The sequence below is a fragment of the Vombatus ursinus genome, unplaced genomic scaffold, assembly GCF_900497805.2.
Source record: "Vombatus ursinus unplaced genomic scaffold, bare-nosed wombat genome assembly UNPS02014807.1, whole genome shotgun sequence".
Lineage (NCBI taxonomy): Eukaryota > Metazoa > Chordata > Mammalia > Diprotodontia > Vombatidae > Vombatus > Vombatus ursinus.
This window is the reverse complement of record NW_020954585.1, coordinates 10,668,360-10,686,689: the sequence shown is the minus strand read 5'-3', so window position 1 is coordinate 10,686,689 and position 18,330 is coordinate 10,668,360. Positions and strand designations below refer to the sequence as shown.

At 34.3% G+C, this 18,330-nt stretch overlaps 1 protein-coding gene across 3 annotated transcripts in view; it reads right to left on the bottom strand.

Annotated features, from left to right (window-relative positions):
* LOC114052506 (serine/threonine-protein kinase SMG1) overlaps positions 1-18,330 on the bottom strand; it is a 120,517-nt gene that overhangs the window by 80,203 nt on the left and 21,984 nt on the right. For all 3 annotated transcript variants that reach the window (XM_027875166.1, XM_027875165.1, XM_027875167.1), the window contains 8 exons: positions 15,738-15,901; positions 15,491-15,646; positions 12,122-12,258; positions 11,672-11,730; positions 10,289-10,502; positions 4,267-4,392; positions 3,631-3,703; positions 2,611-2,708 (listed from right to left, as the gene is read on the bottom strand). In XM_027875166.1, the coding sequence (XP_027730967.1) occupies positions 2,611-2,708; positions 3,631-3,703; positions 4,267-4,392; positions 10,289-10,502; positions 11,672-11,730; positions 12,122-12,258; positions 15,491-15,646; positions 15,738-15,901 (1,027 nt within the window). The remainder of the gene's footprint in view (positions 1-2,610; positions 2,709-3,630; positions 3,704-4,266; positions 4,393-10,288; positions 10,503-11,671; positions 11,731-12,121; positions 12,259-15,490; positions 15,647-15,737; positions 15,902-18,330) is intronic.

The window sequence follows — 18,330 nt, the reverse complement described above, 5'->3', positions numbered from 1 at the left end:
CTGAGGCTCTTGGGGGGTCCTGGTATTGGCACTTGCCTGCTCCACCACCCTGGGTCTCAGGATCTCCCCCTGGTACGATGAGATGGAGCTTGCCGCTGGCTAGTGGGGACACTTCTCATCCTGGACTGCTCCCCCTTCCCCAGAGCAAGAGGGGCCTTTCCCACTAATCCCCTAAGCTTCCTGGGGTAGAAGACCACTGTGCCCTATCTTTTGGCTGGCTCCACTGTTCCAGGGTTTTTCCTAGGTCAATATTTTTGGGGCTTTCAGATGTCAATAAGAGAAGGTGAGAGCAACTTACTTCTTACTCTGCCATCTTGGCTCCCAGAAGCAGAACTCCCAAGTAGAGGAATTTAATTTATACTAGGGGTAACAGGAAGTCATTGGAGTTGACTGAGTAGAAGAGACACATGATTAAATCTGCACTTCAGGAAAATCACATTGGTATTTGTGGGGAAAAACATGAGGCAGGGAGAACTACTAAGAAGTTGTTGTGATAATCTAGGTGAGATTTGATGAGAGCCTGAACTAAAATGGTTGTTTGAATGGAGAAAAAAGGATTGATGCAAGAGAAGCTGTGGAGGTAGAAAAGGCAAGATTGGATGTGAAAGGTAGGGGAGAAGAAAGAGTCAAGGGTAATGCTAGGGTCACCAGCCTGGGAGGTGGGATGGGACAGATGGTGGTGACTTCAACAGAAGTAGGAAAATTTGGAAGAGGGGAAGGTGTGGTGGGAATGGAGACAGGAATCATGAGTTCAGGTTTGGACATACTGAGTTTGAGATGTTTCTATAATATCCAGTTTGAAATTACTGACAAGCAATTGGTGATGTGGAGATAGATACATAGATTTGTGAGTCATCTGCATAGAGGTGACAGATAAATCCAAAGGAGCTGATGAGTTTACCAAAGGAGAGTGTAGGGGAAGGAGAGAAGAGAGCCGAGGAAACAACACTGAAGTATACCTACAATTAGGGGGCATGACATGGATGATGAGCCAGCAAAGGAGGCTGAGGAGTGATTATGAGAAAGGAGGTGTCATGAAAACCCAGAGAAGAAAGAGCCCCCAGGAGGAAGAGAATGGTCAGCAGTGTCAAATGTAGCAGGTGGGAGGGAGAAAAATTATGAATGGGAAAAAACCATTAAGATTTGGCAATTGAGAGAGAGGTGGAACCAAGATGGAAGACAGACGCCTGGAAGTTGTTTGAGCTCTCCCTGGTTTCCCTTGGAAACAACGAATAAAGCCTCAAAACAGATTCTGGAGTGACAGAGGTCACAAAAAGACAGAGTGAAACACTTTTCCAGCTTAAGATAAGGACTTCAGGAAAGGCTTGTCTCACTTGGGTAAAAGGGGAGTGCAGCGCAGCACACATAGTGTCCAGGCCCCTGGCCCTCAGTGCAAGAAGCTTGGGACAGTGCACCCTATGCCCTAAAGCAGAGTTCAACTTCAAAAAATGACCAAAAAGCAGAGTCCTGACCATGGAAAGCTACTACGGTGACATGGAAGATCAAAAAACAAACTCCAAAGAGGACAACAATCTCAAAATGCCTACAGGTGAAGCCTCAAAGGGGAATATGAATTTGTCTCAAGCCCAAAAAGTCCTCTTAGAAGAGCTCAAAAAGGATATTAAAAATCAAGTAAGAGACGTAGAAGAAAAATTGGGAAAAGAAATGAAAGTTATGCAGGAGAATTATAAAAAAAAGTGTCAACAGCTTGGGAAAGGAAGCACAAAAATTCCCTGAAGATAATAGCTCCTTAAAAATAGAATTGGCTAAATGGAAAAAAAAAAAACCCACTGAAAATCCTTAAAAAGTAGCATTGGCCAAATGGCAAAGAAAGTACAAAAGTTAACTGAAGAAAATAATTCCTTACAAATTAGAATTGGACAAATGGAAGCTAACGACTCTATGAGACATCAAGAATCAGTCAAACAAAATCAAAAGAACGAAAAAATAGAAGAAAATGTAAAATACCTTATTGGAAAAACAATTGACCTGGAAAATAGATCCAGGAAATATATAAGAATTACTAGACTACCTGATCAAAAAAAAGAGCCTAGATTGCATCTTTCAAGAAATTATCAAGGAAAACTGTCCTGATATCCTAGAACTGGAGGGTAAAATAGTCATTGAAAGAATTCACTGATCACCTTCCTGAAAGAGACTCCAAAATGAAAACTCCAAAGAATACTGTAGTCAAATTTCAGAACTATACAAGAGACCTCTGGAGAAAACTGAATGGGGATAGAAAGGAATATACCTTTTTTCTCAGCAGTACGTGGCACCGACACAAAAACTGACAATGTATTAGTGCACAAAAACTCCACACTCAAATGCAGAAAGGCAGAAATACTGAATGCATCCATTTCAGATCATGACGCAATAAAGTACAATAAAGGGCCATGGAAAGATAGACTAAAAATTAATTGGAAACAAAATAATCTAAACCTAAAAAATGAGTGGGTCAAACAACAAATCATAGAAACAATCAATAATACCACCAAAGACAGTGACAATGAGACAACATACCATAATTTATGGGGTGTAGTTATATGTCTTAAATTTTTAAAAATTTCTGCTGAAATTAAAAAAAAAAATTTCTGTTCACATGCTTACCTCAGCATAAGCCTCCATATCCTCTAGAAACTGACCAAGAAGAGTTGTAGAAAATGCAAGATCAGCTACCCAAAATGGCTCCAGACTCTGTAACCATCCTAGGGAAAGTATAAGATAAATTTTAAAAGATGAGAGTGACCAAAGAAAATATATTTTACTTGGCTTTGACCAACCCTAATTTTTAAATTGACCACCCTTCAAAAGTATTTAACTTCATTTTAGATCAAGAAGTAAAATATATAATTTTAAATACCATATTACACTGCAGAAAAGTATATATAAAATCAAACTTCCAAAATTTAACATGTAAAAGTTTTTTTTCTAAATATGGTATTAATCCAAAATGAACAAACTCACTACATCTAATACTTTGGTTCTAGCTTTAATTCAGCCATTAATTTGACAAATGAACTCGGGAAAATGCCTTAAAGAAATTAAAACCTAAGTTGACTCTCTATAAACTGAGACCTAATCCAGCTGTCTACCTGTTTCACAGGTTTCTTTTAAGAATCAAATAAGGTAGGAAGTGAAAATGCTGAAGAGAAGGAGACTTAATGAACATAAATAAAATCAACAAACAGTATTTACTCATCAATGTAATCAATTTAAAAGTTTTTTTTGCTTTGTTTTTTAAGCACTTGCCTATTCTCCTTAAATCTATCCTAATTTCTTGATAGAAGTGTTCTTGATAACCAATTTAACTAATGACAATTAACTTGCTTCTTCCGCCACTTCTGAAATTTACTAAGTTACTAATTGTCATCTACTTCAAAGGAGTGTCACTATTCATGTTAAGTCAGATAATGAGATCATCATAGAAAAAACACTTAAGAATTACTTTCCTTTGAAAAATTTACTGATTCCCTATAATGATCTCATTATTCCTACAAAGTAGAAAAAATGTTATTTATATTCAAGAAAATCAAGTACTTCCATACAGCATGCATTCTCTTTAAGTCATAATATTTAATCTTTATAGAGTAAAAAAAGACTCTAAAATTTATAGACTAAAATACTTACCAGACACCTGCTGAGTCAGAGAAGGTTTCTGAGTATGATCTATATGCCATCCAACTAATATATCAACCGTATCCTTGCGGGAGAAAAAAGGGTTTTAATTAATCTAATGTTTCTGTGGATTTATTATTTTTTCCCATTTTCAGTATACTTCAAAGTAAAAGACCATCTATTCCACAGACTCTTTCTCGCCTAAAAAACTAAAAAGGACCAAGAGGGAAAATTGTTGTTGTTTTTGACAAGCTATCAGTGAGATGATTTCAGGGGGTAAGAAAACAAGGCAAACTGGACCTGTAATTTCCTATATGTAGGGAATTCCCTAATATAAAAATCCTCTTCTGCAATACTGATCTGCAATAAGAAGTTAAATTATTTTACCAAGATCACACAATTAGCATAAGTCAGAGGCAATATTTTAATTCAGGTCTTCCTGACTCTAAGCTCTAACTCTATATTCTCCATGCCACACTACCTATCAAGGAGATGATATCTTTTAAATTAACTATCAAGTTGTTAATTCATGCCAGAAATAAAAGAAGACACACTAAGACAGAAGTATTATGAAAGACCAGTCTACAGACAGCCTGACTTTCATGGACCACTATCACCCTTTGAGAAGAAAGGAACCCACAAACTCACCCTAAAATTTGTACTGAAAATATGAGGGTAACATCGAGCCACCAAAAGTATGCACTTCACACATTTGCAGAGTAATTCTGGTGTATCCACATTTTCTAGAATGGACTGTAGGCTGGTCATTACAAGCTTAAAAATAAAAAATAACAAAGTATAAATTCCCAACAAAATTGAATGAAAAAGATTAGAAATGGATACTGTTAACTGTGTAACAAAGTTAGTCACTATACATAGACCAGATTCCATGACAGTCCTTTTAAATGAATTGTATTCTGAAAATGTCTTTCCCCTAAAGGATTAAAATGAAGGGAAAACAAAAAAAAAAAATCGAACATAATCTTTGGAATCCATCAGTAACATCCTAATATAGGACCATGACTACTGAGGCTTAGGAAGATGTACTAAATACAGAAAAGCCCATATTTGACAATACATCATATAAAATAAATTTTTACTCAATGACATTTTACACAATGACTACTTACCAGCCAAACATATCTGAAGGACATAAGCAGTTTCCTTTAAGTTTAAAAGCATATCACAGTTGTTGTTGTTTTTTTCATATTTGTCATATTTTGCTTTAAAGTGGTTCAGAGAATTTAAGAATTTCTAGGTTAAAAACTGCCCTTAATCATCACTTCATTTCAGAAGGATTTAGTAATAGTTTACCTTAGCCTTAAAAATAATCCATAATTCTTTTTTCAAAAGTCATTCAGAAATAAGCTCATTTAAAATATTTACACACAGAAGTAAAACAAAATATTACACATTCACTGTTCTAATTGCTTCGTATCACTTGAATAGTCTAGGTATTTTATCCCGACTACCTAAAAAAGGTCATATCATCCCTAGTTAAATGATGTAATGTTTGACTTTCACATTACCCCTGATGGGATTTCCCATTCCAAGTAAGTCAACAAAAGTTAAATATATAAGTACAAGGCATTGTGCTAAATGTGAGTAATACAAAAAACGGGAGATGAAACAGACATTCCTCTCCAGAAGCTTACAAACTAAATGGAGGTAGGGGAGAAGAGTTATAGTAAGAAACCTGGGAGGGTGATAAATGCAAAGGGCAGGTTCAGATTAAATTCTATAACAAATCTAGAGAAAGACTGGAGGAGGAAGAGGAGAACTGGAGAAGAGAGAATGCCAAGAGTAGATTTGTGGATAGGGTGGCACTCAAGTTAGACCCTAAAAGAAAAAAGAAAAATAGACAAGTGTAGAGAGAGGTTAACTCCAGACACAGGAGATGGGATGAAAAAAGGCACAGGGTTTTTACAAGTAGCTGAAAAGTAGTAGTTTTGGCTTGATAGTACCCAAAAGAAAGTAAGATCTCGAAAAAGATAAGAATGGAAAATTAGAAAAAGAACCATATTATATCATGGGATTTGAATGTCAAGATAAAAAGTATCACAGAATTTTGGAGTTGTAAGGGACTAACCTAAACCATACCTGAACTCAGGAACAATTCAACAAGTAATTTGTTTAACACTTGTCTGAAGACATACAGTGAAGGGAAAGTCACTAATGCCCCAGGCAGCCCAGTACAAAAACAGATAGCTCTGACAGGAAGTTCTGAAACATTAAGCCTAAATTTGCTTCTCTGCTACCTCCCAACCACTGCCATTGGCTCTTGTCCTCTGGGGTCATGTAGAACCAGTCTATTCCTTCTTCCTCCCGAGATCGCCTCAAATACTTAAGACATCTATCATGTCCCCTTATCAATCTTCTCTCCACTAGGCTAAATAATGATATACTTTCAAGATGCCTCGTTCTTCTGACTGACTTCTTCCAGACATTATCCAGACTAATGCCCTCAAGTGTCAGCAACAGGGAGCCAATGAATGTTACTTAAGTACAGGAGTAACATTACTAAGACTCCTCTGTAAGTTCTATGAAAGGTAGATTAGAGAGGGTCTATAGCCCCTGACAACAAGACACCAAGTGGAAGGCTATTATGTCCAGGTACGAGGTAATAAAAACCTGAATTAGGGTGGTTGAGAATTAGGATGGAAGAGAAATTCTCAATGCAGCACTCAGCAGGTTTGGTAACTGACTGCCTATAGATGAGAGAAAGAGATGATAAATGTCTAATATAAGATGTGAAAGGTTAAAAATTTTGAAAATGCTTAACTGTTTACTTATTATATACATGAAAATGTTATCCATATTCTTAAAACTGCTATCATTACTAAGGTAGTTTGAAAGAAAGGTTAGGGCTAAGTTGTGTACGAGGGGTGATTCTAAAAAAGAAAACTGGGTAGGAAAAAGGTAAAAGAGAAATTATATTATAAAAATGGGGCATGAAAAGAATAACTAATACAGAGGAAGCAGGTGGGGCTGGAGGGCCGGTAATGTTGGAACCTTACTCTCATCTGGGTTGAAGAGGAAACAATGTGTACATCTGGAAGCCTTCTGAACATGTAGAATAAAAAAACTGGCAGACAGGGTGGGGGAGGGACTTTTGGGATCAGAAGGATGTGAGAAGAGTATGGGAAGAATTCTTGGAGGGGTGGGTGAGATGGGGAGTGGAAGAGTCAGGGGAGAAGATAAGGTAACAATGATAGGATAAAAAGAGAGGCTGAGAAAAAAAAACTGGGTAAAAATAAGATTAAGGGAAATTCACAAATAGTAATTATAACTTTTGATGTGAATGGAATGTTTATAGCAGCTTTGTGGTGGCAAATAACTGGAAGTTGCAGGGATACCCAACAACTGGGCAATGACTTAACAGGTTGTGGTATATGGCTGTGACAGAATACTATTGTGCTATAAAAAATGAGTGAGGCTTTCCATGCCTTACGTGAAATGGTGAAGAACAAAGTGAGCAGAACCAAAAAAAAAAACCAAAAAAACCCCAAAACAAAAACATCGAATACAACGACGTTGTATTAAAACGACTCTTGAGCAAGTAAGTCATCTTGATTATTATAAATACACAAATTAAATATGACATATGAAGATAGAAGCTCTCTGTAACCAGGGAAAGAACTGATAATCTAGAATAATTTTACACACACACACACCCCCATATTTGTGTAAAATGGTAGCCATCTCTAGGGTAGTGCAGAGGGTGGGTAGGTGGAGGGGAAATCGAAGAAAAAAAAGGAAAAAAAGACATAATGTTGTTACATGTTTAGAAGGAATAGCAAGCTGTACATGATGGGTTTGCAGTTTCATATGCAATTATCCTTTTTTTATTGTACTATGTTATAGAAATGCTTGTTTTATTCCATAAATTAAAAATTAAAGAAGAAAAAAGAAAATGTTTATTGTCACATATTTCCAAACTGGTACTTATCACCTGGACAAGGAAGAATTAATAAATGTAAGTTGAGCAAATTTTAAGACTAGCAACAATTTTCCATTCAATTCTAAGTAGCCTACATTAAGGGCTCAATTGATGACTGTAATAATTAACTTTCTGACTTCAAACAGACATTTCCATCTGTGGTCCATGTACTCCCTAAAAGATTCTCACATCAAGTTAAATGATAAAAATTTCCTGTTTTAATGTTGGCAATTTATTAATGGTCATGTTATCTATCACTATTTTGGGAGTGATTTTTTCATGTTGATGTTTTGAATATAAATAAGCACTCATTAACTTTACACTGAATTTAAGTTATTAAAAAATATATATATAGTGTACATAATATAGTGTATAATATATAGTATATAAATATATAATATGTAATCTATATGAGAATATGTTGACTATAAGTTGCATAAAAATGAAAGCTAAACTGCTAAATTATTTGTACTTAGTCCAAAAAAATGTCAGAGCAGCCTAAAGATATATAAGACAATAAATGATTACAGTATTAGAACAGTTCCTCAGTCAGGAACCTTAGAATTAAATAAGATTATATTGGTACTTTAAAAAAATCCAACTATAAATTACTAGTTAACTTCATCAGCTGTGCTCTTACTATGGATGTCCTACTTCCCACTTTTCCATTCCAGTTGTAAAAAACACCTGAGAAATTAAAAACTAACTTAAACTGGAGAATGAGCCACATAGATATTTAGATATTTAGCCTGGAGCATACTGAAGGGTGAGGTGGTTTGGTGACTCACATGACAGTTGTAGAAAGAATATATTTTGGCTCAATTTAAGAGTTTTTATTATCGTTGTTTTTTGTTCAGTTGTTTCAGTAGTGTCCGACTCTTTGTGACCCCATTTGGGGTTTTCTTGGCAAAGATACTGGAGTGGTTTGCCATTTCCTTTTCCAGCTCATTTTACAGATGAAGAAAATGAAGCAAAGAGGGTTAAGTGATTTGCTCAGGGTCACACAGCCAGATCTGAACTCAGGAAGATGAGTCTTCATGACTCTAGGCTTCCTGACTTTATCTACTGTACCACTCACCTGCCCTTAAATTTAAGGGGAAACTTTCTAATAATTAGGACTTTCGAAAAGTAGAATGGATTTTTGGAGATGGTCTACAAAATATCCCCCTTCAGGTACAGATTAGAATAGATGACTACTGGTTTTGGACCACATGATTCTGAGAATTATTGTCAAGTAATCAAGAGGTAGTGGAAAGATCTTCAAGAAAATGCTAGCTAACTATCTGTCAGTGATGCTGTAGAGAGGATTTCTTTTCAAACATAGGTTGGACTAGATAGTCTGAGGTCCATTCCAACCCTTGAGATTCTATGATTTCACAGTTATATGTACCTTGAAGAACACTATCACAGTGCAATATTGCAATACAGAAGCCAAGTGAAAGGAGCTGAGGTGTGGGAAGGAAATGAGGAAGAAAGTAGAGGCAACAAATGTAGATTGCTCTTCTAAAAGTTTGGCAATGAAGGAGAAAGTCATAAGATGACAGTTTGAAAGTGCAACAGAGACAAAGACCTGAGCATGAAGAAAAGGAGACAGCAAAGAAAAGACTGAAGGTAAATGAAATATGGAATGGATTTAAGTTCCTGAAAAATGTGATATCTGGAAGAGTAAGGTCTTAGAGGAGCTGTGAAGGCATGGGATAAAAAGTGTAGGTACAGAGAGGTTATCTTTGTACATGGTTTTGTACATGCATTTCCGTAACATAGTACAATAAAAAAAAGATAATTGCATATGAAACTGCAAATCCACCATATACAAAGAGAAAATTTGATCTTTCTCTAGATTGAAGAAAAGAGTCTGAGTGAAATCACTGATTTAGAACTAAGAGAAAAACCTGAGAAGTTACAGAATCAGCCTCTTTAAGAGTTGGAAGGAACCTCAGAGGTCACCTAGTCCAACTTTTGCCAGAACAAGAACCCCTTTACAATCTAACAATTAGGCTTTCAATCTTTTCTTGAAGACATAAAGTAAGGTACAACCTACTACCTCCCAAGGTACCATATTCCAATACAATTAGCTCTAATTATTAGGTCATTTTGCCTTTTGGGTCAGATGGCCTCAAAAATCTTCTCAATATGTTGAGGGCCTAAGGAAATGAGTAGTTTTTAGTCATTGTGGAGAATGTGACACAAGCGAAGTAAATATTAGAATTGCCACATAGTAATGACAGACTAATTGAAGTGCTTATTTCACTGCTCAGGAATAAGAGGAGATGAAAGGTAGGAGTTAGCCCAAGCTTAGATTAAGAGCTAGCAAAACCCAAGCTTAGATTAAAAGCTAGCAAAACATGAAGAGTGAATAGTCAAGGAAACATCATTCAAGTGCAGATAAGAGAATATTATCGAAATGGTTGACCACATATTGAATAGGAAAGGAAATGAGATCAGAACAGGGTCCTAAGCAATGGCACAGGAGTCAAAATCAAAAACCAAAAGTAAGAGAAAAACAAAAGTATTGATTCCATATAAATGTTGCCTTCAATACCAAGTATGATAGCTGATATATTTAAGTGACACATTGAGTGAACACTGTTCTAAATTTTTTTCTTCCAAGTATGTGTTAAGTACAATTTTCCATTCAAGTATCATTCATTTAATAAATATTTATTCTGACTAGTATATAATGCACTGATATAGAAAGATAATTTTTAAAAATTTACTTTTCAGTCTTACCTGCATTACAGATGAAAAAGCCTTCTTTTCTCCTACAGTCTCAAGGGCTTTGTAGGTGGCACATAAGTAAAGAAGTTTAACTTCATCTTTTGCAGATGAGCTAAATTTGCTAAAAATCCATTTGAAGATTTTCTCAGCCTCATAGCTTAGGGAAGCACAAAGAAGGCCAAGAGAGTAAGCTCCTTCCTGTCTCAATTCTTGAAGTAATTTGCTACTGTAATGATACCAAAAGAAAAAAGTTAGCTTCTGTTTTGAAAGGTAATGACATTTTACAAACTGAATGGTCTTCTGAATAAGAAAATTCTAAACAAAAGTAAAAGCGTTGAAATCGAATCAATTTTAAAGGCAGCCATACTATATTCTCTCTGCAACAGGAAAAGCGTTGAATATTTCACTTTCCTTTTTTTTTTGAAACAAGTTATTTAATGCTAGCCTTAGACTGACTTCAAGCTTCAAATTCCATCTTTAAACAGAAATGAGCTATAAAAGTCATCTAAACCAGAAAACCTGCCAAATATATATATATATATGTGTGTGTGTATATATATATGTGTATATATATATATGTATGTATATATGTGGCAGAACACTCTAGAAAACAAAATAATGCCAAATGCTAAACAATAAGTGAAAGAGAGTGGCTAAATAGTAAAGTTGAATTGAAGGGTAAAAGCACTGATTTAATGAACCTGCTATTAATGAGGTAACAAGAATATAAAAAGCATGAGACTACAAATCAGGATTCCAAAATTTTAGTCCCACCTCTACCACTAACTTGACGTGTCACTTCACCATTCTGGGTCTCAGTTTCTTCATCTGTTAAAGGAGGTAGCTGGATTAGATTATCTCTAAAGGTTCCTTGGAGTTCTAACATTCTAATGTTACTATGATCTCATGAGCTAGAGTATAAAGCAAAAATCCATTAAGGGTTACTCTATAAAGCAAGAAATTTAAGGGCAGAGATGAAGTCAGTGGTCCACAATGACTAGTCTAACACTTTTTGTTAAAAAATTTGTGGAATGTAGCTATGAATGCAGCAATGGGTAAATGATGATCAATCACAATGATGAATGCCCTCACCACTTTTGGAAAAACAGGGTAAACATTTAGCTTAAGGAAGGAAACTTAAAGTAAAAGATCCTAGCAATATTATCATTCTGGGTAGGGGTTATCACTGACCTGAAGGCTTCACTCAGTCTAGGTTAAGAGTTATAAATTAAGAAACACCTAGTCCCTGCCCTTCTTCAATTCTTCACTGAAAATATCACATGTTGGTATTTGCTCTCAACAATTTATTTTAGCTAGCATTTATTTATGTACATGTAAAAGTATTAGACATAATATTGTCTAGATTAAAGTAATTTCCAATTTATTCCACCTTACCTCTCATTAAGCACATCATGTATAGCCGCCAAGATATTATCTAGCTGCTTAACTAGTACCTGAAAAAGTCAAGGAATAAAATACAGAAAAACTTTATATTTGTATTATTTTTTTCATTTCTATTATCTTTGAGTGCTCTTGAATAGAGTCTATGGAAATTGGCCCAAGAAAATGCATTTTTTTTTCAAATAAAATACATAAAATTAAAATAGTACACCTCTGCATAGACTTACCCGCCCTATCACAGCCACTACATACATACACACACGTTCTGCCCCAATACTAGCATTACATAGTTAAAGTGCTGTATCAAACAGATCTAATGAATCAGAAATTAGCCCTCTGATATTTCCCAAGAGAAAATTCCTTCTTCTTCTGCCCTCTTTACTCACTTCCACTTTAAAAAAAAAAGAGTTAATTATACAAATAAAGATCTTAGAACAGACTGACCAGCTTATTTTCCGGTTGCTGAATGAATTCTTTCAATTGCTTTACAGTAGCCAGTCTTCGGTCTCTGTCATCTTCCCGGGTAATCCTCCGAAGAAGATTTGACAGTCGAGACTCATCAGAGTAAGACAACGATCGCTCTATAGATACAAAATTGTATTTTCCATAAGAGTATGTAGCAGCATCTTTAGTCCAACATGTTATTTCAAATTACAAAGAAAAACAGTTGTGAGCACACAATCCCTTTTAAAAAACCTAAGAGAAAGAGTGTTAAGTTTCTGCCAGTTTCTTCCTTAACATTATCCAATTTTTCAGCAGACAGGTAGGGGGAAAAACCCCCAAAAGTATCAGGGATAATAGGTAAAGCTTAATATTCCAGTAGCTAAGGGGATGTTTCTTTATATATTTCTCAATTTCTTATCTCAGTACAATTATTGTTCACTACCTGGAGCACTATTTTCACCAATAATTGTTATTCCTTAACGGAATAACTCCTGAATCCCCATTTTTCTACCTATTTTTAACAATCATTAAAAAATGAATCATAACAGCCGAAATAAAAATTGAGAAAACCTCAAACCAGGTTCCTTCATTTTTTTTTAAAGAAAATAAGTACCTAGCACACACACTAATAACATAACAACGTATAACTACTTAAAAAAAAACCACATACACCAATATTTTACATCAGAGACTCACTTCAGTTCCTCCAGCAAAATAAAGAATTCAATTTTATCTATAGTAAAACATAAATAGGTAATAGATGCTATTTAGTAACATCAAGAGGTTAGATGATTTCATTTCTCTCTAGAGCCTAAATAGAAAGGCTGATAGAGATAGCTTAAATCCTTGATGCATCTAGATCCTTAAGAACTTTCCGTACTTAAAAAATGATCTTAAAATTACCTTTTAGATCAAAAATTCTATAATTCTAAGTCTACCACCAAACCCCCTCCCCCAAAAAACCAAAAATAAATCAAAGAGGAAATAAAATCAGCTTAATTACATTACACTAGATCAGGGATTCTGAAACGGTACAAATGTAATGGATTTCACTAAGTTATGAAATATATGGAACTAAACTATCACTCTTTAAAGTTGTGAGGTGGCACAAGTCTCTCAATTCTCCCCAGAATTCCCCACGGCAAACACTATGTTGTGATCAAAAAAGTTTGAGTAACAGATCAACATGACATTCTAACAAAACTGAAAAGAAACATTATTTACACGAACAAAAAAGTTAGCATATTTCAGAAGAATATACTACATGCAGTAAAAAATCTGGACTTCATGTTCAATTAGTTCTGTGACTGTGGAGATTGAGAAGTGGTCTCTAAACTCCAGTTTGCCTGATATAAGATTAAGATAAAATAGTGCATTGTAAATTCATCCATTCAACAAACATGGCAGGCAATAAAGTTTACTTCACAAACCTCATGAACCTCATCTGGATAGAAAATAAAATTGAATTTCTGGACTTTATCACATAAGTAATGGGGAGCCCAGTACTCCCCTAAAAAAAAAACTCTTCACTCCAGCCAAACTCTATTCCATTCCCAGCACATACCTTTCACTTTATAACCAATATGGAATAGTGGATACAGTGCTAAATGTCAGGAAGAACTGGGTTCAAACCCTACCTCTGAAGCCTGTGAGACCATAGGCAAGTAACAACTTCTTTGAGTCTCAGGTTCTTCATCTATAAAATGGGAATAATAGCTATTCTACCTACCTTGTAGATTTGTCAACAAGGTCAAACAAGAAAACATAAATAAAACACCCCAATAACTTTTAAAGTACTACATAAATTAATAATAATGGTGATGCTAATGATGAAGGTAATAATAATGATGATGATGATGACAATAATTATAATAATTCTTAACTCTAAGGCTTTACGCATATTACCTGGAACGCCCTTATTTCTCTCCATCTATCCAAATTCCACTTTCCTTCAAGGCTCAACTGAAATTTTCCCTTCCTTTATAACCTGTAGTCTATTTCAGTCCATGGTAATTTCCTCCTCTCCTGACATAAGAATTCACTAATTTCACAAATGGTGCTTGATCTTCATTAGTATGAAGGTTCTTTTTTAATGAAAAACATACCAAGAATGTCATAGGCACATTATCGGCACAGAATGAGAAAATACCTGACAAGTCATAACTTCAGTAATAATTATTTAAAATGAAATTTGTATTTTATTAGTCAAAACATCATCTACATAATAAGAAATAGTAACAGACATACAATTTATTCAATCAATAGAAAACACCTATAGTACCTCAGTATGCTGAGTTATTTAAGGAAATGGCTGCTTTGCATATTTCAGAGATTAAAAGTTTGACTGAAATCAATCAATCAGCTTCAGATTTCGATTTAATTCCATTTCCTACTTGTTTTGTTTTGGTATTTGAATTTCAATGCAGTAAGTGCAGAAAACTCACCTTCACAAAAATATAAGAAAATCATCTAGTACTTTATAACTATATAAAATAATCCTAAGTAACTCAAAAATGACCATATGGCCCACAGACAGCCAGGTACTTTTAAAATGAAAATTAGTTTTAAAGAAATGCTACATGAACATTCTATTAAGTTAAGTAATGATAAAACTGATGATGCTTTGTTCATGTGGATTTACATTCTTCATTTCACTAACTCTAGACCCCCGCTCCTCCTAGGGTTCTAGAGCCAAAAGGACTGGTCCATACCAGTGCTATCAAATTCAACAGAAACTGTCCAATAAACCTTATTTGCAGATCCCCGCAGCTGCATATTGACTGAGAAAAACACATGTTAACATTACCTATGTTCTACTGAATTTTTATTTCATTAAATATTTCCCAATTACATCTTAGTCTAGTTCAGCCACGCTTGGTTTGCTGCCTGTGTTTGACGCCTCTGGTCCACACCATTCTTTTAGCAATTAATTATGTATTACCTCATAACACTGCTTATACAGGTTTTAAAATTTTTTATACATTTGTTAAGCCATATATCCATGAGTATATAATAAATTACTTGAGGATGGGAATTGTGTCTGTATTCCTTCATGAAGTTATTATTTTTTTTAATAACAAAATTTAGTTTATTTTATAATACTCAAAAGGTTATTTAAACAACATCATATTTCCTAAACTTAATATGTTAATAATTTTAGAACCCTCTCCGATAATGTTACCCTTGTTAAGAACTAATTATTCTAAGGCAGAACCTCTTTCTTTAGTAGTTTTATGCTAACACATAAAGGAAAATGTCACTTTTCATGTTTTTTTACTCTTTGGCTACATGATAAATCAGGAACAAAAGAGAAAAGGAAAATAGTTCTGCAATACCATATTTTATTTTCCCAGTGTTCAGGATTCTTACCCTGTGATTTCCTCATGTCTTTTGTGGCTAAAGCACGATTTCCATGCTGAATACTGGTGAAATCAGGGTTGGTCACATTGTTAACTCTCAGCTCTTGCCCCAACGACTTCCGACCATAAGTATTTTCCCCAGATCCTCCATTGACATTGTAGCCACCTATAAATAGTGAATGTGAGTTTACTTTATCAAATAACTCCATGTGAACTCACAATACTCCTTTTTAACCATAATTAAGAAATGTATATACCTTTTTCATCATTCTGTATGTCAGTATGGACTCTGATATCATCGTGCCTTTGACGAGACACCACAGTTGAATTTGAAGGTTGCAGTCCATACGAGGTAGAACTGCCTCGATCTCTGGATGAAGAGTATTTTAAATTATCTGGGTCGGCTGATGCACTATCAGTTCTGTTAAGAAAACATACACATACACACATGTACACAATTAAGAAGGTTTCATGTAGTAATGTAATAGCCAGGCAAACTTAATTAATTAAAAAGGTTTAAGGTTAAGATCTCCAGGTTAAGTTTTGAATCCTCTAAGTGCCAACTGTCTTATTAGTACTAACAGGCAATCAAAGTTAGCTCTTAATAAAAATGTCACTCATTTGGGCTCTATTAGAGATACTGTATTGTCTATTTTAAAAATCCACTCGAAATTTGAAAGCGACTCCCAGAAGCCTTTTCACCTGTCTTTTGATATAAGGAATGATTTAATATTTTTCCCAGTTAGAAAATATTGGAAAGATCTAAAAGAAATATTTTGAATCTTCTAAGTCACAAATTTGGAAACTGGCAACAAAGAAGCCAGAAGAGGAAGGTGTTATCACCACTTTAATCCTTTTATTTTTATTTTTTTTTGGCTAGGCAATGGGGTTAAGTGACTTGCCCAGGGTTACACTGCTAGTAAATATCAAGTGTCTGAGGCAGTATTTGAACTCAGGTCCTCCTGATTCCAAGGCCGGTGCTCTATCCACTTCGACACCTAGCTGCTCCCACCACTTTAATTCTTAATAAACTATAATACCTTCAGGGAAAGGTATTTCCAAGTTACTGAATTCATGTCACAACAATTAAACTACATAAGAGTTAAGCTGAAAGGTCATATGCTGTAAAATAAGGGAGAATGCACAGAACACTAGCATTTGGGAAAAGGAGTTCACAAAGCAAATGTGCAAATTCTGTAGTATATTTATATAGTGTAATACTCAAGAATTCATTGTAAAATCTGAAATCAAAAATCTATCAATTGACATATAAAGAAAGTCAAGAAAAAAGGTTTTAGTAAGAAAAAAAATTTTAAATTGTAATTGCTACCTTTCAGTTGAGTCATTTTTTTACGTTCTTAACCTTATAAAAACCTTTTTAAAAGTGAACTTGACACTCAGACCTTAGTAAACAACTATAATTAAAACAGCTTAAATATAATAGTCAATGTAAAACAATCAAATAGTTTAAGAATATAACATAATATGTGTGTGTATATATATATAAAAGCATAACACAAATATAACATAAATACCAAAAACCTCCAAAGTTCTTTTCTAAAGATATAAATAGAAAAATCTGAATTTTGTTATACTTGCTACTGCTAAAAAATCTTCTTCAAATCATTTTGACTAAGTTTGTTACTGGGAAGAATAAAAATTCTACTTTTACCTATTCTTCAACCTTAGGAGGGAAAAATCTATAGATATTTTTGCATATATTATTCACTTTAATTTCCCTTCAGGAAGGGGGAAGGATACTAAACCTGAAATCTAGACAAATTCTATCACCATATTCCACTTTGTTCCTAAAAGGCTGTTATTTTACCCCTGTGGTTAATATATGAAACGTTAAACATATTAAATAGAATGTCTGCCAACAGCTTCAGTCAAACTTTGATGATAAAAAATTGGCTGAGTCTAATTAGGGCTAAAAGCCCTCACATAAATCAAAAGTCCAATAATCTAAAATTCTTTAACTGTAATGACTAAGATCTAAGCAAGATTGTACTCTCAATTTTGACAAGCTTTTTTTTCCTCCTTCAAATATCAGAATATAATTGTCAGTAAGCTTCAAATATAAATCACAATACCTCCAAATTGTCACAGAAAAATAAGAGTTAAGAAACTGCCTTTACCTGCCTTCTAACAATTGACACTGTAAAGTTACTTGCCAAATATGTCATAAACCAATGCTAATTTAAATACTTCTGTTATGTCATTATAATACTTCTCTTAAGTCACTAAATGGAACATGAGGGCATTGAAAAACTTACCATAAAAATTTATGACTGAAAATAACACATTTTATTTGAAATTGTACCTACGGTAACAAACCATGTTCCACCAATTATTCCTTTCTGAATGAGTATAAAATAGGTAATTCAGCTAATAAAATGTCTTTTGAAGTGCCTTAAAGGAAACTTAATTTGAATATGCTTTCATTTCCTGGTGCTTAATTACTTCTATAAGTTTATAATTTTATTTACAAGAAGGTATTGTGGAAAAAGCACTAAGTTAGGAGTAACGAAATTTTGTTCTACTTCAGGCTTAGCATGACCAATAACCACAAATATAAGCTTGGGCAAGTCAGCCACCTCTGGGCTTCTTCAGTTTACTTATCATTGAACTCAGTAGGTTGGAGCAAATTATGTTTAAAGTCCCTTCTAAGTTTATAATGTTATGACTGACTATATATAACTGATACACTAAAATGTTTCTCATGTACTATGGAAGTATGTTCACAAAGGGACATCTCAAAACCACCTAAAGAATCAACTCAAACTCAGTGAAAGTATAAACACATATGCACATTTTTATATGCACACATAAATTAATCAATATTCATGC